This window comes from Agelaius phoeniceus, chromosome 6, assembly GCF_051311805.1.
Source record: "Agelaius phoeniceus isolate bAgePho1 chromosome 6, bAgePho1.hap1, whole genome shotgun sequence".
NCBI classification, from domain to species: Eukaryota; Metazoa; Chordata; class Aves; order Passeriformes; family Icteridae; genus Agelaius; species Agelaius phoeniceus.
The window spans coordinates 27,572,247-27,591,481 of NC_135270.1; the positions used below are offsets into that span (position 1 = coordinate 27,572,247).

General features: G+C 40.0%; 1 protein-coding gene across 1 annotated transcript in view; it reads right to left on the reverse strand.

The window, feature by feature from the left end:
- Positions 1–18,910, reverse strand: part of PLA2G4F (phospholipase A2 group IVF) — a 36,439-nt gene extending 17,529 nt beyond the window's left edge. Inside the window, exons 1-13 of the mRNA XM_054634777.2 lie at positions 15,939–18,910; positions 11,531–11,603; positions 10,068–10,204; positions 8,679–8,807; positions 7,233–7,273; positions 6,610–6,652; positions 6,187–6,253; positions 5,724–5,893; positions 3,959–4,072; positions 3,552–3,589; positions 2,490–2,625; positions 1,587–1,723; positions 292–514 (exon numbers count right to left, since the gene is read on the reverse strand). Coding sequence (XP_054490752.2) covers positions 292–514; positions 1,587–1,723; positions 2,490–2,625; positions 3,552–3,589; positions 3,959–4,072; positions 5,724–5,893; positions 6,187–6,253; positions 6,610–6,652; positions 7,233–7,273; positions 8,679–8,807; positions 10,068–10,204; positions 11,531–11,603; positions 15,939–16,049 — 1,419 coding nt within the window. The 5' untranslated portion in view covers positions 16,050–18,910. The remainder of the gene's footprint in view (positions 1–291; positions 515–1,586; positions 1,724–2,489; positions 2,626–3,551; positions 3,590–3,958; positions 4,073–5,723; positions 5,894–6,186; positions 6,254–6,609; positions 6,653–7,232; positions 7,274–8,678; positions 8,808–10,067; positions 10,205–11,530; positions 11,604–15,938) is intronic.
- Positions 18,911–19,235: the final 325 nt, after the last annotated feature.

The following is a 19,235-nucleotide window of genomic DNA, read 5'->3' on the forward strand; positions in this document are numbered from 1 at the left end:
CTGCACAATAACTCCATTCTGCAAAACGAACATCATTCTGCCAGGCTTAATGTGCCCAGTACAAAAGCTGGTGTTTTAATAACAGTCATTCCAAATAAAAACTGCATTTTTCTGTAACATTGATCCATATGAATTAGAAATTCTTTACTAAAGAAGATACTATGTTTATTCCACAGCATTGCCTATACAAAGATGGAGAGTAATTGGTTTCTAGACTCTAAACACATGGGTCAGCAGAGTTCCCACTTGAAAGACAAACAGCAGTACACATCCAAACATGAATTCTTTTACCTCTTGTTGTAGGAAATATTCCACAATAAGGCCCCACAAATCTGTAAAGGAAACCTTCCGTCCCATGATCTCCATTGCATTCAGCTCCTGGAAATAGTATTTGAGTCTTTCTGGGGAAAATGCCCCTGCTTTGCTGCTGGACACAGCATCCTGAGCTCTTCTGATTGCATCTTGAAGGTCTTTCTGTGACCAGTCAGGGTCTCGATACAGTGTTGATAAACACCTGAAAATGCTTTTATTAATGTCATCAGTAATAAAGGCCTTCCTGTAAACAATAATTTTAGCTAGTTATAATTGGTGCTGCAGCACTTGAGAAGTCTAGCTAAAAGAGTGAAGAATACATAAATAAAAGATCTCTGAACTCTAAATTGTGCTGAAAACCCTGACACCTATAGGACATCTTTGTTCTGATTGCTAACCTGCCTTCCAAAGACGTTCCAAGCATCCTATGCTAGCACCCATGAACAAGCCCATAAACATATGTTAACTCCAGAACAAAACAACCATGATGTGCTGGCTGATGGCAAGGGTGCAGTGTGCAGCAATAAAGGCCATGGCCTTTACCAGAAGACAGGTCTGATTGAAAGAGAAGCTAGTTTGGACCATGGACTATCTGTGCAAACAAGATGCCCACATTTGTTTGGAAGTGTCTCTGAATCAGAAGGGGCAGGAGAACTAGGTACAGAGGAGTTAAATTAACACAAAAAGCTTGGAAGGAAGGATTACACTGTCAGGTTGCACAACTCATCTATGAAATAATTTCACAAAAACAAGGGATGACTTCACCACAAACTCCAAGAACTGAGCAACTGAAACATTCCAGCCACATCTAATATTTCAGCACATTGCTCCAGTCCACCAAAGGGCAAGACAGTGCTATGCCTCTCTTCAGCCTCTATGCCATTTTGGAAGGTGATGACGTGGTGGCCTGCATGGACATGTTTCCAGTGACTTGCACCACCTCAGTTATCTTCTCAGCAAGAGTAGGGAAACGAGGAAGGTTTTTAAGTCAGTGCTCTGAGTTACTACACAGCAGTCTTATTCATATAAAACATTCTAATATTTAACTGTCACACTTGCACAAGCAGCAGATTCATAACTTTAGCCAGTAGCTGTATGCGTTGGACATGATATTGGATGTCTTAGACTGTTCAGGATCGCCATCAGAACTCACAGGTGAAAACTGGTAAAATCCTTGATTTGCTGTCTGCCAACAAATGTAATTTTGGCCTTATTTTGCATCAACACTACCATTTCACCTCTAAGTTTCTGAATCAAAACTGCATGTAGCTTACCAGGTGGAGCCAGAAATCCCACAGAGGTACGTTGCAGCATCCAGAAGGCCCAGCTGCTGCAGCCCAGCAAGGCTGCCATAGAAGGACGTCATTGCTCTCATCCCACCTCCAGAGCCCAGCACGGCCACAACTGGAACCTACAGACAGCACACTCAGGAGTCACAACCACAGGCTTTTGATGGCCAATAAATTACAGAACTAACCCCATTTAAGTCTCATTTGAACAAAAAATAGAACATAAAAAATAGAGATAAAAATTCTAATAGAGATACAAAATAGAGGTATAAACTCTAACAAAAAAATAGATATAAACCTTCATTTCTATGTACAAGTAATTTTGGGTTTGATTTCAAGCTGAACTTCTTCCTCTATTTTGTAATTGAAATATATTGCTTACTATAAAGCATAGCACAGTCATCTTAGGAACAGTCACTTACCAAAATTGTTATGTACATTATCACACATTTACTTTCTTACAATACACATGTAAGAGGCAATTAGTCTTGTAACAGCAGCCAAATACCACTAAGCAAAGCATGAGGATATGTAGATGTAAGTTTCCTCAAATAAACAATTAAAAATGTATTCCTGTAGTGTCAGTTTCATTTTAAACATCCTGAAACAAAATTTCTCATCACAATTCCAAGCCCAAAGCAAAGTACATACATGCTGAAACTTCAACCTTTGTGCTCCAAAATACACATACCCCCTCAAAATTTAAGAAATATAAAAACATTTAGACTTCAGAACTGAAATGTACCAGAGATCTGTCTCACACCATAGTGAATGCAAACCGTATTTCTTGTTGGTTACAAACAAGGATTCCTACATTGCCTAATTATCAACCAAGCCTAAAGAATTTCACCAATCTCACTACAGGACTGTAGTCTGATTGCTCAATACCTCATCTTTTGGAGGGGATTCTTTTGAACAAAGAGTCTTCCTCAGTGCCTCAGAAACTACTTTCTTCCTTTTGTCCAAATATTCTCTCTCCTCTTTACAGAGATCAAAACCCAGACGTATATCAAGATCCCAAGTGCTGAAACAGAAGTTAAGAAAAAAAACCTTGTAATTTTGGAGGATTTGTAAACAGTATGGAAACGCAATTTTTGTGAACACAGAATCTAGGTGCAAGTCTGAACTGGATCAGATGAAATTTTAGTGTATACATCAGCTATTCTGTACAACACCTTTTGGAATTAAAAATTAAATTCTCCATATTGTATTTCTCATTTAAAGTTTAAATTCAAAGCTTCTGTCAAACAGTACTCAGATTAAGCTTCAGGAATTTCACAAAGGAAGAAAAGATTCTTTGTAAGTGAAGAAGATTGTAAGAGGAGCAACTGACATCACTGTATCAATGTGAACATGAAATGAGGGGAAGAGGGATTTTAAAACAGAAGATTCTGAACTTAAGAGGCAGAAGGAGGCAGCTAAATACCAATGAACTTGTTATGAGGCTGTAAAACAGGAGCAGGATCTTCAGCAGATGACTGGATACCAAATGACCCTATCAACCTACAAGCCAACTTCTTGGTTTTCTGGGGTTTTTTTTCCCTTTTTACTCCTTTCTTGCAGCCTTCATCTATTTTATAGTTCAAGCTCTTCACACAAAAATGTCCTTTCCTATCTCTCATTACATCACTTCAGATACTCTGGTATACCTGTGCATGACAAAACTACTTAATATTTACATCAACAGCTATTTTACATTTAAGTATTAGGAACACAAAATTTGTACATGTGTCAGCAGGATTGACACCTGTCCAATATATAATAGTGCAAAGTAAAGAGTTACAGCCTTCCAAAAATTATCAAAAAAACCTATCAAATATATTTTTCTTTAATCTATCCCAAGAGATCAATGGAGTGAACAGAACTCCCCAGAACAGCAAGGAGAGTCACTCAGTTCCTTTATATGACAATAAAGGCCTTTCCTGATTTTCAGGTGGGGTTCCCACTCACCTCTCTTCAGTTTTCAAACTCATATCCAAACTTTTTCCCTGTGAAAAGAGAGAACACATCTTGAAGTTGACAGCAATTACACAGATGGAACTACAAAATAGAAGTTATTAATTATTTCTTCTACAAGTGTCTTGTCTTTTTCTCCCCCAATACTTTTCTTCCACACCCTGAAAAGACTTTTTTCTTCAGAAAGTAATGAACTTTATACTTCATTTTGCAAGACCCAACCATGAAAACACATTAGGAAGAATTGCACTGAGTAATCTCATTACTTCATTCTAAGACATCCAAGAAAACAGCACTCCTGAGAATCAATCACATGTTGCCTAACTTTCCAAATACCTGGGGGCAATGGAGGAAAAGGTTATCTCATGCACGTTAAAGCAAGAGCAAAATATTGACATTACCTCTCCCAAAGAAATGATTCTATCAACTTTCTCTCCAATAGGAAGGGAATTAACTGGTATAGACCCCAGTCCCAGAACGGTAGTGTGGTTTTCAATATCAGGGTTAACACCATCCTAATAAAAACAAAATCTTATATGAGATTCACAGAAAAAAAGTTTAATAAAATATGACTTTCCTACATTGAAACAGCAAACAATTCTTAATATCAGTATAGCTAAATATTTACCAAATGTCCAAGGCTTTTTGAGGCCATTCTGTTTTCTGCCTTTTTTTTTTCTTTCACTCAAATAGTTTTTGTTGTTGTTGTTGTTTGGTTTAGTTTTAGGGGTGTTTTGTTTATTGTTATTGGGGTTTTTTATAATATACCTGTCTCTGCCATAATTTAAAAAATTTCAAGTACAAAATTTCCCCCACAAATAGTTTTGCGCTGGCATGTGTCACAAAACCCACAAACAAACTTGCATTTCCATCTTCCAAGCAAGATTTGGAAAAGATACCAAAAAAGGCAGCAGCGTTACACATACATCAAAAACACCACAAAATAAGAAATAAGAAATAAGGCAGTTTGTAATTTTAAAAGCAGAGCAAATAAAGCTTGCCAGGAAATATTTGGGTTTTCTGTCATGTAGCAAGTGGCAAGATCCCATAATGCAAGCTGTGTGCAGATTCCTAAATGTAAGGAGGTACATAAAAAACCCCTCATATCAGAGGGTCCCAAAAGCCTACAGAGCCTCCAGGTGGGCTGGAGCCCACACACCAACCACAGGGCTCAGTACCCAGGAGGAAACCACACCTTAGAGAAAAACTAGGCTGTCACCCTTCTGACACCAAGAGCTGAAGTCAGGCCAGGAACCACCCACAGGCTTCACAGGTGTCTTCTGACCAATAACTACTGTCCTGAGACCAATGTCCCTCTAAATTCACTGTCCTCTTCCTAACAGGGGCACATAACCTGCATTTAGGTACAGGGCAAGCAACACTACAATGTTCCTGGCAGTCTGCCACATCTGATGAGAGAGAAAAGGGCAGACTGAAGACTTTTGTGGTCCATGCCACTTGTTGAAGGAGTATGTTCTCCTAGCTACCAGAACTGGTTGGCAGAGGTTTACCACCTGGGGCAATCTCCATGGTTGACCTCTACAGTGTTTTTTGCTTGCCTGGCTCTGAGCTTTTGACTACTCAAGCCCAGGTGTCTCTGTTCAGCTCATGTTTGCTGTCTAACAAACCCCAGGCAAAGCTGTTCTTCCATATCCTTGTGTCCTCTTCTCCACAGCTGCCTCTACAGTAGTCAAGATCATCATTTGCAATCACGCTACCCAATTGCTTGTTGGGATAAAAAGCATCATAGAATAAAGAGTTTCTTTGCTCTCATTTTTGGAGAATGCACTTTCTCTAGGTAGTGACTGAATATTCAAAGTAAAAGACAAAGCTAAATACACCTCTGCAAGTGGCAACTGATCTACAAATTTCTAATAGAAAAGAGTTCCTGTAGAGTATCTCAACAGGTGAAAGTAAAGATGTCTACATGTAGCAAGCATGTGCAGAGTAACATTTTTCTAATCCTTGAGTTTGAACAGATGTTAAATCTTTGGAGAGCATAGACTCTTAAGGTAATTTCAGCTTCTTACACAACGTCAAAGATCCAATGCACAGTCTGACATTTTTAAAACAAGAAAAAAAAAAAAAAAAGCCAGTGTGTAAAAAACAACAATCGAGAAAAACTTCTCTCTCTGTAAGCCTTATGGAATCAGCATGGATGCTTACCTGTAGGACAGATATGGTTTGCTGCAGCTCCACTTGCAATTCTGAACACATTTCTTTATCCACATGAAAGACAAATGAGGTTCCACAATCCTTCTCATTGTCTGGTGTCCAAGGAATAGACAACTGCTTTTGATATGCCCCTGGGACAGACACCTTGACCTCACAGCCTCCTGTGCATTAGAAAAAGAAGTTTTGACCACAGGGGCCATTTGTTGAAAATCAAGCGCTTACTAAGTGCAGCTGAGACCATAAGTACACAAGCAAAGACTCTATTGTGGTACCCAGTAGAAAATACCCAATCTTACTAATTATTGAAAATAAAAGCAAAATTTACTTTAAAAGCCAATTTTATATTCAGTAAATTAAAATGCACTGTATAGACAGAGAATCAAGTCTCCCCTCTCTCTCAAGAAACAAACATGTTGAAGAGTAGTCCTGACTTAAACCCTCCAGACAGCCCTACCTTGCTGTTTTTCTTTTGCATTTTCCTCTTTGTTGACAGTGCCTTGAAGACACAAGCAAGGATGAACCTGTGAAAAAAAGAAACCAGCTCTGGTCACACAATTTTTAGCTCACTTCTTTGTTTGAATTTTAATTCACCTACTATATTAGTTGTAGGTTTACAGCTGCAAACTGCCAAAAAAACCCATCAGGCATTGTTTTGTTATTTCAAATAAAGCAGCTTTCTGTAAGTTGGCATCAAGTTTAAAAAATTGAGGAAGATTTTTAAATCAACAAATGAAAAAGAGAGAGGCAGATCTTGGAGAGAATAGGAGCTATTTGGAAGTAGGACTGTAACACTCAAAAATCCTTCTCCTCTTTCTACTAAAAACTTATCTTCAGGAGTAAATCACAACATGGTTGATTCTGGCTTCCATGTACTCACCACAAGGACTCCGTTGGTCAATACTTCTGTAGGGGCATCTGAGCTGTGAAAGCAAGAAGTTTACTGCAAAGACAACTGGTTTTAATTTTGCCTCATACTACTTTACAAACTAATTGGCTGAATAAGCAGTGGGATGAAAAGGTCCTCAGTGTAGGAGATCCAGGGAAACAGCACGTACATTTCCCTTCACGAAATAATGGGGGCTTGGAAAAATTGAAAAAAAATTGTCTGCAAATATAAGCATGTGCTATAGGATCTCCACATCCCAGTTATTCTGATAACTTAGAGAAAAGCTGAACTTAGATAGACTACCAGATAGATAAAGTATATATTTGTGTATTTTGCAAGGTTAACTGAAAACTTTCTAATCTCAAATAACTAATCCAGAAAGTGTTCACTTACATCCCATGAAGTCCAGCAATTTTTTTTTTTTTACCCCAAAAATGTTGGTGACTGGAGTAATTAAGGATAATTTTGGTCAGCCATTCGTGAATCCACTCAATCCCCATAGAGAACTATAAAGTATTATCCTTTTTATGAGCAAGACTATCCCCACACAGAAAAAAAACCTGACAACATATCTGCAGAGCACAAGTGCAATCAGCTCTTCAAGTAAGACTCACCATTTCTCCAAGAAAAACTCTACATCCAGCTCTTCCTTAGCCTTTGAAAACAAAAGTCGGATATTGGTGACCCTTGATCCTGAATATATAATTAAGGATATTTTTCCAGAAGATTAAGCTTTTCTCATAATTCAGTAACCACTGAATTATGGCCTATACCAGCCTTGAAATCAACACACTCACCATCCTCCCATTAATCTCAAAATCTCACCATCCACGAGCCATTGAAGCCACCACTAAATATTTCCTGACCCAAGCAGCTGCTTCTTCCCTTGTTCTCTAGCATAGCAACATCTTTTAACTTCCTGTTAAAATAAATGGGTTTGTTCCTTTTATAAAAGCTCTAGCTAGATTTTGAAATTACTAAATGTAGCCTTTAGTCTTTAAATTCTCCTCTTCTGCTGGACATGCTCTATATGACCAGATATATCTACATTTGAAGACACAAGTGCACAGAAGTGAGAGGTGTCTCTCAGATCCATTACTCTGCTAATGGGAGAAAAAAGCCTCCTCTGGCTCAAGAACCACTGCAACATCATCTCTGCAAACAGCTTCTACATGGGGCTTTGGGCTTCTTCCCATCTCTTATTTCAGCAGCCTGCACTCTTAGCTCCTTGCTGTCTTTGTCCTTTACAGACTTTGTTCTAGCCAAAGTCTTTTCTCCTCCCATAGCATACAGAAAATACGTGATACCAGACCTAACACAGTTTTTCAAGTAACAAACTAGAAGCTGTTTTGGGTAATTTTCTTTGCTGAAGTTGAAATTTCCAGTCTCTTATTTATAGACCAAGATGACTTAAGCATTCAGGAAATGGATAGAGCTACTGGGAGCAATGGAATTACTAAGCTTCTTTCCATGATAAATGATTTGGAGTGCCTGTGGCACTGCCTAACACCTCCCTGTGAACTGCACACCAGTTAGTCTGCTTCTGACCACACCAACAGCACTAAAGCCCAATTTCTCAAGAAAACACATCATTAGCTCACCTTTAATCCAGACCTATTGTAGCAATGTGTTTGTGGCATTACAAAATAGATCAGTCTGTTGATGGGGTTTTTACCCACGTAAAACAGGCTGTCTTGTGAGTCCATGAACAGGTGAACAGGGCTTGAGAGCAGCTGATCACCAATACCATCTACATGAAGCAGAGGCTAAATGTACTGAACATAATCCAGGGAAAATAAGCATCTCTTAGGCTTTTGACTTATCAGATAGAGAGGTAAACTTTGCAGCAATAAACTTGTTTTTTTCAAACAGATGACGACAAACTAAATAAGACAGTCCCTACAATGATTACTGACTGCAAATGCCTTTCATTTTAAAATCAGTTTTTCTTCCTCTAAATCTCATGAAAAACTGTTAAAACATTCTGGCTTCTCCCACCCAGATGACTCAGGGACAGGCACTGCCAGGACTGTGCAGGATGAGCTGAGCCAGGGCCTCACCTCAGAGTCCAGGCTGAAGGTGTGCAGCAGGGACTCCCCCGGCCTCATGCCCCCCACGTCAAAGACAACAGAGGTGAGCTCATCACTGACAAGGACATCCTTATCACAGAGGGTCAGCTCCAGAATGTTCTAAAAGCAGAAAGAAACAAACAGCCTACGATGAAGGGGCAGAAACACTGACAGACCTGGGTAGCTGTATACAATGGACGCTTTGTGCATTAATCAATACCCTTCCCCAATCCTAAGGAAAATTCAGTATTTTCAGCAGGGCTTACAGCATAAAAAATTAAGCAAAAAGTTAAGCAGAAAACTCTCCTAGTTGACACCATTTAGCTAAAGCATTTTCTCAGCTTCCCACCCAGAGGGAGGCCCCAGGTGAACTCATGTGGCAGTACTGTCCACCAGCTCCAGGCACAGATTTGCCCGAGGAAGCAACAGCAATTTCCACTCTTTCATGATGATTTAGTCCAGGATGTTATAGGGACCAACCACTTCCTGCTCAGCACTGTCTCAGAGATGGTAAATTCAAGAGAAACTGAAATAGATACAGTGAGGACATATGGCACCCAAATATTAGTCTTGCATCAACTAGTTCTCAAGGAGACAAGACTGAACTTGGAATGTTGCTGGCAGTCTCCAGCAGTAACCAGGCTGAGGTCTCATGAGCCTGAAGGGAAAGAAAAAGATCCTACACCCTAAAGTTTAGCTTTCAATTTTCTTACCAGTCAAGTCAATTACAATTCCACATTGGTCACCAACCATTGTGGAAAAGTGAGGGGGATAGTTTCTTGCAATAGACACCTTATTCCAAAGCCAGGGATGTTACTCAAAGCAATAGTGACTCACTAAAACTGATCTTTTAAAGTACAATTTCCTTCCCTCTGCCATTAGCGTCTGCTTTGAGAATGAATGCTGACAATCTGAAGACTTTGTTAAACTGTATTAGGTCCTACACAGTTATTAGATGCACAGTCTCTACCCAAGAATTTGAATTTTTCTCAATCATCAGAACTGATCGCAAAATTCGACTGAATGAACTACATCGCAGTGAGTAGAAACTTAGTTCCTGTGAAAGAAGAAGCAAACATCAAATAGAAACTTGCTTAATCAAGGAATTTCCTTGAATTCCACGAGGTAGTGCCATAACTTCCCTTTCCTGAGATGCATCACAAGGATGTTTATGGAAAATTCTAGCTACAATTTACTTGATAGAGCAGTTAACCACATGGACATGCATGGCACAGCTTTTTGTACCACTGAAGACAACTGTCACCTTACAAGCAACACTAGTTTTGAGGGTAATAAAGAACCCTTGATTTTGAATGAAGTATCAAACCAAGCCAGTACAAAAATACAAGCAGTCCAACCAGCTCCACACAGTGTCCTTACCTTGACAGCGCTGTGGATCCGATACTGGAAAGTCTCATTCCATTCTGGGTTCTCAGAGTTGTCAACAACCTGAGTTCGGGAGACAGTGGGAGATGCAGTGGGCAGCTTTAGTTCCACATAGCAGTCTGCCTTGGACACTGCAGCAGAGAGTGAGAGACAGGCACCAGAAAAAGTTTATTCAAACATACTCTTTCCCATGGGCTCCTCATTTTCTAGATCTCATTCCATGATAGAAAAGTGCAAATTTAAGGCTAGACTTCTAAAGCAAAAGCCTTTAATGAAGTAAATGTCTTTAAACAGGAGCAAATTTAATATTAGGTGCCTATATTTCTTTTTTCTGGTTCATCAAAATTATAAAGACCTTAATAAAAAAGGCTAGTATTTAAAATGAGGAAGATCAACTTTAAAAAAAAGATTACTGCTGATACCAGGGCTATTGCCTCCTCTCCTGCCTCTGGGCATTACTGAAAGAGCTTAAGCCTACTAAAGTCCAGGGAGACAACATCCACTACTGCTGTACCGTTGTTTAGTCAGGCCAGGAGCTGGACTGTTTCCATTCCCTGAAAACAAATTATTGTCTCAGAGCCCTTCTTTCTTCCATTTAGGACCCCTTCAACAATGCAAGTATGGGGACCATTCTTCACTCCAGCTGAATAGACAGGCCATAGAAAAGAACTCTTCACAACATTATTGTAGCTCTCAGCCTCTCAGGAGGCTTTTCTGTTCCCTGAACAGCTATTTTGCGTTCCAGGTAGTTCAATGCTGGATGTCAGACATAAACTTAAGGTGGACTATCTTACTTGATTTAATCTGAAGTAATTTAATATAAATGAGTTTTAAAGATCCAAAGGTCCCAAACGGCCTTGAGATCTTTACACTGGTGTGTAAATAGGAGGGAAAATATACCATGCTATCAAAACCAGGAACAGATAAAAATCAGTTTATCTTGGAATCAGTTAACCACCTGCTTCCTTTAAAGTCTGCAATGACAAACAAATAGCAGGTACATGAAATAAAGCACTACTACAACTGAGAAAATAATCATTTGAATGCTAGAATTATAGACTTCTGCTTCCAGTTTCAGGAAGACTGCTCAGCAGGAGCAAGGGTGAAACTTGCCATACCCAGAAGGCTGAATCCAGAGAAAGGAATATAGAATGGGCCACAGTAGAAGAGGAAAAGGAGCAGGGAAGCAAAACCTTACCAGGATTTACGTGATCTTGTTCTGCAAAGTAAGAACAGCTGCAGCTGCTTAATCTGCAGATTGGCCTCACAAAAAGCTTTTGAAATTCAGATAATATACTTAATACTATATATATAATGCTTTACATGAGAAGCTTTTTTTGAGACATAAAGGCAATGAAGTGTGTGTAGATAAGAGGCTCCCTTAACAATGCTCTCTGTGCTAGAGGTATGCACCAAGGAACCAACATGTTTTCATAATGCCTTGAGTAAATACTTACACACATCTGTACCCTTGATGTTTCTGGCTCGGAGGACTTTTACTGTCAGGTTGTAGTAGGGATGCTTTTCCCACTGAAAAGAGAGAAACAAGCTCAACATTCAGCTCAATTGCAATGCCTGCTCTGTAACCACACTAGTATTAGACCAGAGAAATGGATCAGAAGTAGCCAGCCCAAAATGAGCTATTAATGAATCAGTTTGGGAACACACAGCGCTTGCAGTGTCCTGGAGGACAACTAAAGGTGCCCAGAAGGAAACTCAATTCCCTTTTGGCAATGCAAGAGCTATGTCTTAGGGTAACTTCTCATAGACTTCAGAAAGTAAGTCCCTTATTTAGGGATTCTTCCAATTATAGATCAGTTTTTAATTGCTTTGTTAGTACATTCTTGCTGTGTGAGAAACAGGTGCTAAAGCTGCTCAAACACATCAATGACAGCTCGTACAAGAGAACTGGCCAAGGGCACATGAATGCTTGAGAAAAAGCAGACATGGCAAGAATCTTAAGAGCAGGGTCATAAAGTCATATGCTGTTTACAATGAGAAAAAAACCCCAAAATGCTTGCCAAACACTTCATGGCAGTTTGAGTTAGAAAAGACAAAACTTAAATTCATTTTCATTCTGGACTGTTGACTGGTATCACCATTCTAAACATGCACATCACCTTACCAGCACAGATAAAAATGTAATCCTCACTCTTGAAAACTTCTGGGAGACTATTTTTGGAAAGTAATATTAGCATCTAAATGCCAGGGTGTGAAGTGGGGAAAAAAAAGTCTGACTGGATCCTAAAATATCATGAAGGAGAAGTGGGGGGAGGGCAGGGGACAAGAGAAAACAGCTTGAGGTGATTTAGTACAGAGACTACTTACACAGAAGTAATTGTGTAAGGCTCAGGAACAGAATGGGATATTGCCTCATTTTCATCAGTTATGACACAATCCTGGCCAGCTAAGAACTTTTCCTATTCTTAAATCACATTTTCAAAATGCTTTTCACAAATGGTCATTACTTCACATTCACAATTTTCAACAAGGTTGGCTTGAGACCAGAGTTTAATTTTAGATATGCTAAGTATTCACTTACAAATAAATTCAAAAAGATCTTTACTTACAACAAAATACTGCAGACTGACAAATGAGGCACTGGAAGAAGTTGCCCAGAGAACCTGTGACTGGCCATTCCTGTCCTGGAAGTGTTCAAGGCCAGGCAGGAGCTTTGAGAAACCTGGTCTAGTGGAAGGTGTCCCTGCCCATCACAGGGGGGTTGGAACAAGACTTTAAGGTCCCTTCCAACCCAAACCATTCTTCAGTTCTATGATTCTTGAAATATTATATAAAAATGTAGGGCCTACATATCACTGAGTGGGATCTCATAGAAACCAGTGAATCCTGAACTGTTAAACTCTTCTTGAATGTTCCTTACCTGATAAATTATACTATGTTTGTTAAGCAGTCACATTCTTGGTGAGTCTTCCTTATTTTTCATCTTATGGAGATGCTTGCCAGCTTTTGCAAAACAGGGTTTGAACACAATAAAACCAAAGCATACAGAGTATACTGAACATTTTTGTGTTAAGCAAGCACCATCCATCCTGCCTAAAAAGCAAAGAGCAAAAACTACAAGTCACCTAAGATTTCTCACATGCACGTGCTAAATTAAATTTGTGCAAATAAACTTCAGTTATACTGTTACTAATCTTAAAGAGACTTATTTGCAGAAATGACTTGTTGAAGATACTCATTCCTTTATTTGTTTCTGTGAACAAGACACGCCTTCACAGTGAATTTCACCATGACTTCCACACTTCAGATGCTAGTTTCTTTCATCTTTAAACCTTTCCTAATCACCTTTCTTTTATTCAATTCCTGACACTAGTTTCTCAGGCAAAGGCTGACCACCTTCCTACTTCATCAAGTTGGGGAATAGATTACAGATAGAAATTCAAGATTGTGTATTGTTATTCTCACCAACTTCCTGAAGTTCCTGCAACTCTTCTGTTTGTTGAGACACAAAGCTACATAATCATACCCCCATGGCTGTGAAAGCAATCTTCATTCACATAGCATGGCTGTTGCCTGGAAATCAGACACTATCAGAGCAAGTGCAGAGTACCATGAAGATAGCCTAGCCTTCTTTTATTGCACACCATCTGTCAAAAATGTACTTACATGCTCAAAAGAATGTCCTTTCCAAAAGTCTCTAACACTTTCGATTTGCAGCCAGTCATTACATAGCTAAGGATACGTTTTCCACATCCAGTTTATAATTTAAGGGTAACTTAAGGGCATACAACTCAACAGAAATGTCACTGTGCTCCTAAGCCTGTGTGATCATGTATGCCAGAACTTCCTCATATGGCTTTTTTACTTATCTTTTAGCAAAGGCACAGCAAGGTCATAGCATGCTGCCAGGTGAGTTTACAGAGTAATGAAGCATGGGAGTATCAGATATGCCTTATCTGAATGATCAGGGAAAAGGCTGACAAGAAATCCATATGGGAAATGGACAACAAATACTGATGACAGCTCTGCCTGTAGCACTCTGCATGGCAGCATACCAATGTATGTGACTGACAGAAGCAGCTAACTTCTGCTTTGCATAATGATTTTTCACAATCACTGCTTTTCCAGAGCTCAGGAGTACACCTGAAGAGAAAAAAAAAAAAAAAAGAGAGCCCCCTTTAAATCCTAAATCCTAAAAAGAGGGTATGAGGGTATAAGGCTGAATTTTCACATACTTGACTTTGCAAACTGTCTGTACCTTTCATCTAAACTGAAGATGCTGATGCAGCTGGAAGTGACTGTAGAACAAGTCATCCCAGCCAAAGGCCCCAGTAATCTTTACTTTCATGTAGTCCAGGATACCTGCCTTTAAACACTGGGCAGTAAGTGCTGGGATCCACCTCCACAGGTCTCAGTGAAGGCAGAGGACTCACCATAAGCCTGCCAGAATCGTTACAAAATCGTTGCTGTCATAGCAAATTGAAACACAATTTCTAAGACATATTTTCTGTTCTAAGACATATTTTGTGTTCCTTGGGAAAATTAGGCAGCTCAAAGAAATGTTCAGTTTCCCAGTGGAGCAGTTCCTCCCTATCTTGTTCCTCCTCCCAAAGAAACACTGCTGCACATCATTCCCTTCCTTGTGGCCAAAGTGTCACAAGTCTGCTTTTAAACCCCAAAGCAAATCCCTTTCTGTCCTGGACAGCCCTTGCACTGTCCCTCCTCCCTCAGGAGACTCACAGAGCCAGCCCTAAGAGCCATGGTCTTCTGGCAGGCAGGATTTACAGTCAGTCAGGACATGAGCAGTGCCAGCAGCTCAGTAACACAACAGCAGTGACAAACACCAGGTTCACTGTCAGTTTACTGTTGTTTTTAGAAATGAATCTAAGGCTAAATTCTGGAAAATTAAAGCAGTCTGATCATGTTAAATTTACCTACAAAGCCAAAAGGGTGATCTGCTGCCCCACCCCTTGCTCAATTGCTATCAATTAGTCAATACAAAAATCTCTTCCTACAGCCAGCAAAATTCTGTTAAGTAATGTTAATTTTTTTTTTAATTTAAATAGCAAGTGCCTGAGGGAAAAGATACTCAGTGGTTTACAGGTTAATGGAGGTTTACATGAGCCTCTTCTAACCTGATCTCCCAAGTACTAAACAATAATATTAAAAAGTCAACAAGTTTATTTCTTCCACACAGCAAGTAGAAGTGCACAAAGCTATACAAGCAGCAAGTTGTCTTGTGACAATTAATGGTCACCTTAATTTTAATTGTATATTGAGGGGCTGGTGTGATAGGATACAAGGGTGATCAGCTTATAGATCAAATCTCCAGTAAAAAGCTCCTTCATAAACATTTAGCTTAATTCAAAATTGAAGTTATTAGCCTGACCATCTTACACAATGAAATTATTTCACTCCAGTACACCTCAAAACCACTTTATCTGTTGTGGTTGCACTGCATTATGAACAGGAGTTGAAGCCATCATTAGTCTTTGTCTACCTGAGACCATTAATCCCTGTAAGGTAAGATAGAAAGCAGAACAGAAGGCAACTGTAGTCAAGGTTATTTTGCAAGAAAACACATAAGCATGATTTTGTCTCCACTGATGAAAAGTGCAGTATTCTGGACTCCCCCCAAAAAAGTACTTGACTTCAGCTCAATTCTGCTCCCCAAAACCTAAGGAAATACAGATGTGCTCTGGATTTCCTCAGGCAGACCCTGAATTTAATAAAAGCCTGAAATCTCCATTAACATGATCATGAAGAGAAAAGTGTGGGTAACAATAAATTTTTCATTCCTGCAGAAGTGCAGGACAGGTTTTCCATACATGCAGCAACAGAGTCCCTCCTGAGCACATCAGCCATGGAATTCCATCTCAGAGCCAGCACCAGGCTTTCTCTTACCCGCCAGTGATAGAAGCCAGTGTCCCTCCTCTCCTTCCTTTGGAAAAGCACTGCTGCCAGAAAAGGCAGCACTCTGGGTGGAAATGGGCCCCGAAGCACCTCATGGAACATGGGGAAAATGTCCTGCTGTCTCTGCAGAAAATCTGACAGGGAAACCCAGAGCAAGGCGAGTCCCAGACGCCCGGCTGCAAAGCACTGTTTGCCATAGGCTCATCTGAAGTTTTGCGCAGGACTGGGCTGTGCTCCAGCTGTGAGAAGTGGAGGTGTGGCCCACACTTGCCAAACAAGCCAGCTCAAAACCTTGCTGGCAGGTTTTTCCAATGTTGCTACAAGATAAGGGCACAAAGCAGCACCAAACAGGGAAGCCCTGGGCAGGAGGAAGCACCACTTGGTGATCCAGCTGTGACACCTAAACCCCAATCCAGATTTTCTCTGAGAGTTCCAGCAACCTGATGTGCAACTATGGCCATTTCAAATCTTTTTCAGAGCTTCAGCACAACCTACCAGTATTTTTAAATAGAAAAAAATTCCCATCTTACAAGCCTGAAGTAAAGCAAAATTTGTCACTGACTGTAGCTGTTCAGAGCAGTTTCAGGGAGGCCAGAGTGGAGACACCACAGTTTGGTCTGCCATAAGATGCCTCAGGGAACATCAACTCCCCACCACATCTCTCCCCTCTGAGCAACCTGCAGAAGTCTCCCCTTTTTCTTCATTTCTATGTAATACAGTCTTAATTCTTCCACTAAACATTCTCAAAAAACTTTACAAGAGACAGGACATATTTTTTTAAGAGTCTATCACACCTGAAAAAATAATATAATAGTGAAGGAAATAGTTTGCTAAAAGCAATTAGCTTATTAGCAGCTGCTGACAGTTGTCTTGCTGGAGCATTTTATCAAAGAGTTGAAATTGATAAACTGGAATTGCAGACCAAGTACCAAACTTTAGTGCTACAACAATTAAAAGTGGCAAAAAATGTATGAAAGCCAGTAATGCAGCATATCATTAGCTCCATGCAAACATGAGAATGTGACACATTCTCAGCAAGGTCCCATTCATTAATCATTTCCTGTCATTAGCATCAGTCACCAGGCTAGAATTTAGGAAAATTAATAAAAGCACAAGCACTGACATTTCAAACATGAACAAGTCAGCACTAGGTGGGAGCCATTGTGGTGAATTCACAGAATGAAGAGTCAACACACAGGCAAAAAGCTAACATAATGCCATTGTGAAACAGGCAGCAACTGCCCTAAAGCCCTTGTGTCCTACTAAATGGTACAGCAGACAGTGGGCTGAAAAAGCTATTCCTTTGCTTTTCTACTCACCACTGCACTGACGGTGAAGGACTGAAGCACCACTCCTAGGATGGAAGGCTGAGAGCTGAGGCTGTTCAGACTGGATAAGAGAAGGCTCCAGGGATTCCTCATAGAAGCCTTCCAGTATTTAAAGTGGGCTTTTGAAGAGAGAGAGTGACTTTTTGCACTACCAGAGAGTGACAGAACAAGGGAGAACGGTTTTAAAGAGGGTAGACTTCGATTAGATATTAGGAAAAAATCTACTTAGAAGATGGTGAGGCACTGGAACAGGTTGTCTAGACAGTTGTGGATGCCTCATCCCTAGAAGTGTTCAATGCCAAGTTGGGGTTCTGGGGAGTTGAATCTAAAATATCTTTAGGATTCCTTTCAACCCAAATCATTCTATGACTATCACATTAGGTTTTATTTATCTTCAAAAGGATTGTAGAACCATAAGTGTACTTTTTTTTTTTACATTTAATTTAATGCAGCTTGACTATAACTTACAAGAAAATTGAGGTCACCTCACAGTACAGCAGCATGGAGAAATCACACTTATTCTAGTTTATTACAGGCAGTGGATAAACCCTCTACTTTGTCCTGAGTGCCCAACTGCACATAAATTCAGCTTACCTATCTTTTGACACTCTCTCCTCTTCCAATGAAATCTCACTCAGCACAGGGATCTCACTTTTACAGAATTTCTCTTGAATCTCTCAAGAAAAAATGAAAGCTCTTTAGAACATATGCTTGAGAATTGTTTCATAGTCAACAACAGATCATCCATTAGCAGTGTGCAGTTTCAGCCATCCTCAGACACTGCTGTCAGCAAACTTAATATCCAAAGATAAACTACTTGGTTTTGTTATTTCCCATCAGACTAAGAAAACAAGCAAGCACAATGGCATCAAAAGATGAGGCAAAGAAATCCTCCCACCCGGTAATTTTACTTCTGCTTTGATTAGCATGCCCACAGGGGTAAAGATAGATTCTACATTGCAGTTTTGGGGTTTTTTTATCAGAAAGCATTAAATTACATCATCACTAACTATATTATATAATATTTTAAATGTGTGTCGCTATCACAGGGGACCCATTTTGGTCACATTAGCAGCACCAAGAGAAGAGCTGAGATGCAGTATACAACTAGAAGAGATGAAAATTTGAAAGGATGCAAGCAAGGATAGGATTTGATTTGTGTTTGTTGGGGATTTTTTTTTTTAGTTTTCTCCGGAAACACCAATATACTTAGTTGTTCAACTTATTCATCAGTGACTTAGATGAAGGAGCAGATGCCTCCTCAGCAAGTTCACTGATGACACAAAGCTGGTAAGGGTGGCTGATACCCCAGAGGGCTGTGCAGCCCTTGAGAAGGACCTCAACAGGCTGGAGAGATGGGCAGGGAAGAACTGTCAGAAATCCAACAAAGGCAAGTGCAGGGTCCTGCACCTGGGAGGAATAACCCCAGGCACCAGCACAGGCTTGGGCTGACCTGCTGGAGATGCCTCTGCTTGAGCAGGGAGCTTGCACAGAATGATCCACTGTGGGTTCTCCCAGCCTGATCCATCCTGTGATTCTGGGAACACGGAGACAGGAGATTTCCTCTGCGCTGGTGCTTCCCATGGCTACAGAATAGGAAAACTGAGGATCTATATTCTACTTCCAACACCAGACTCTATGACCTACAGCCCAAGCAAGTGCAAACCTGTGAATCTAAACATTTCCTGATTTGGTCATACAGAGCTCAACATCCCTCCCCAGCACAAAACCACTCAAACATCACCACCCAGAAAAAATTTGTCAGTAATTTTAGTGTTCTCTAGTAAGTACATATTTAATGGTATAATGGTGTAAGACTTGCAAAAACATTATTCAAAGAGAGAATTCAAAAGGGGTTTTAGTAGGATTTTGAGAACATTCATAAGCATGTATAAACTTGTAGATTTAAAAACCTACATTGAGAATTGCCACACTTGATTTACACGTACTAAAGCAAGGG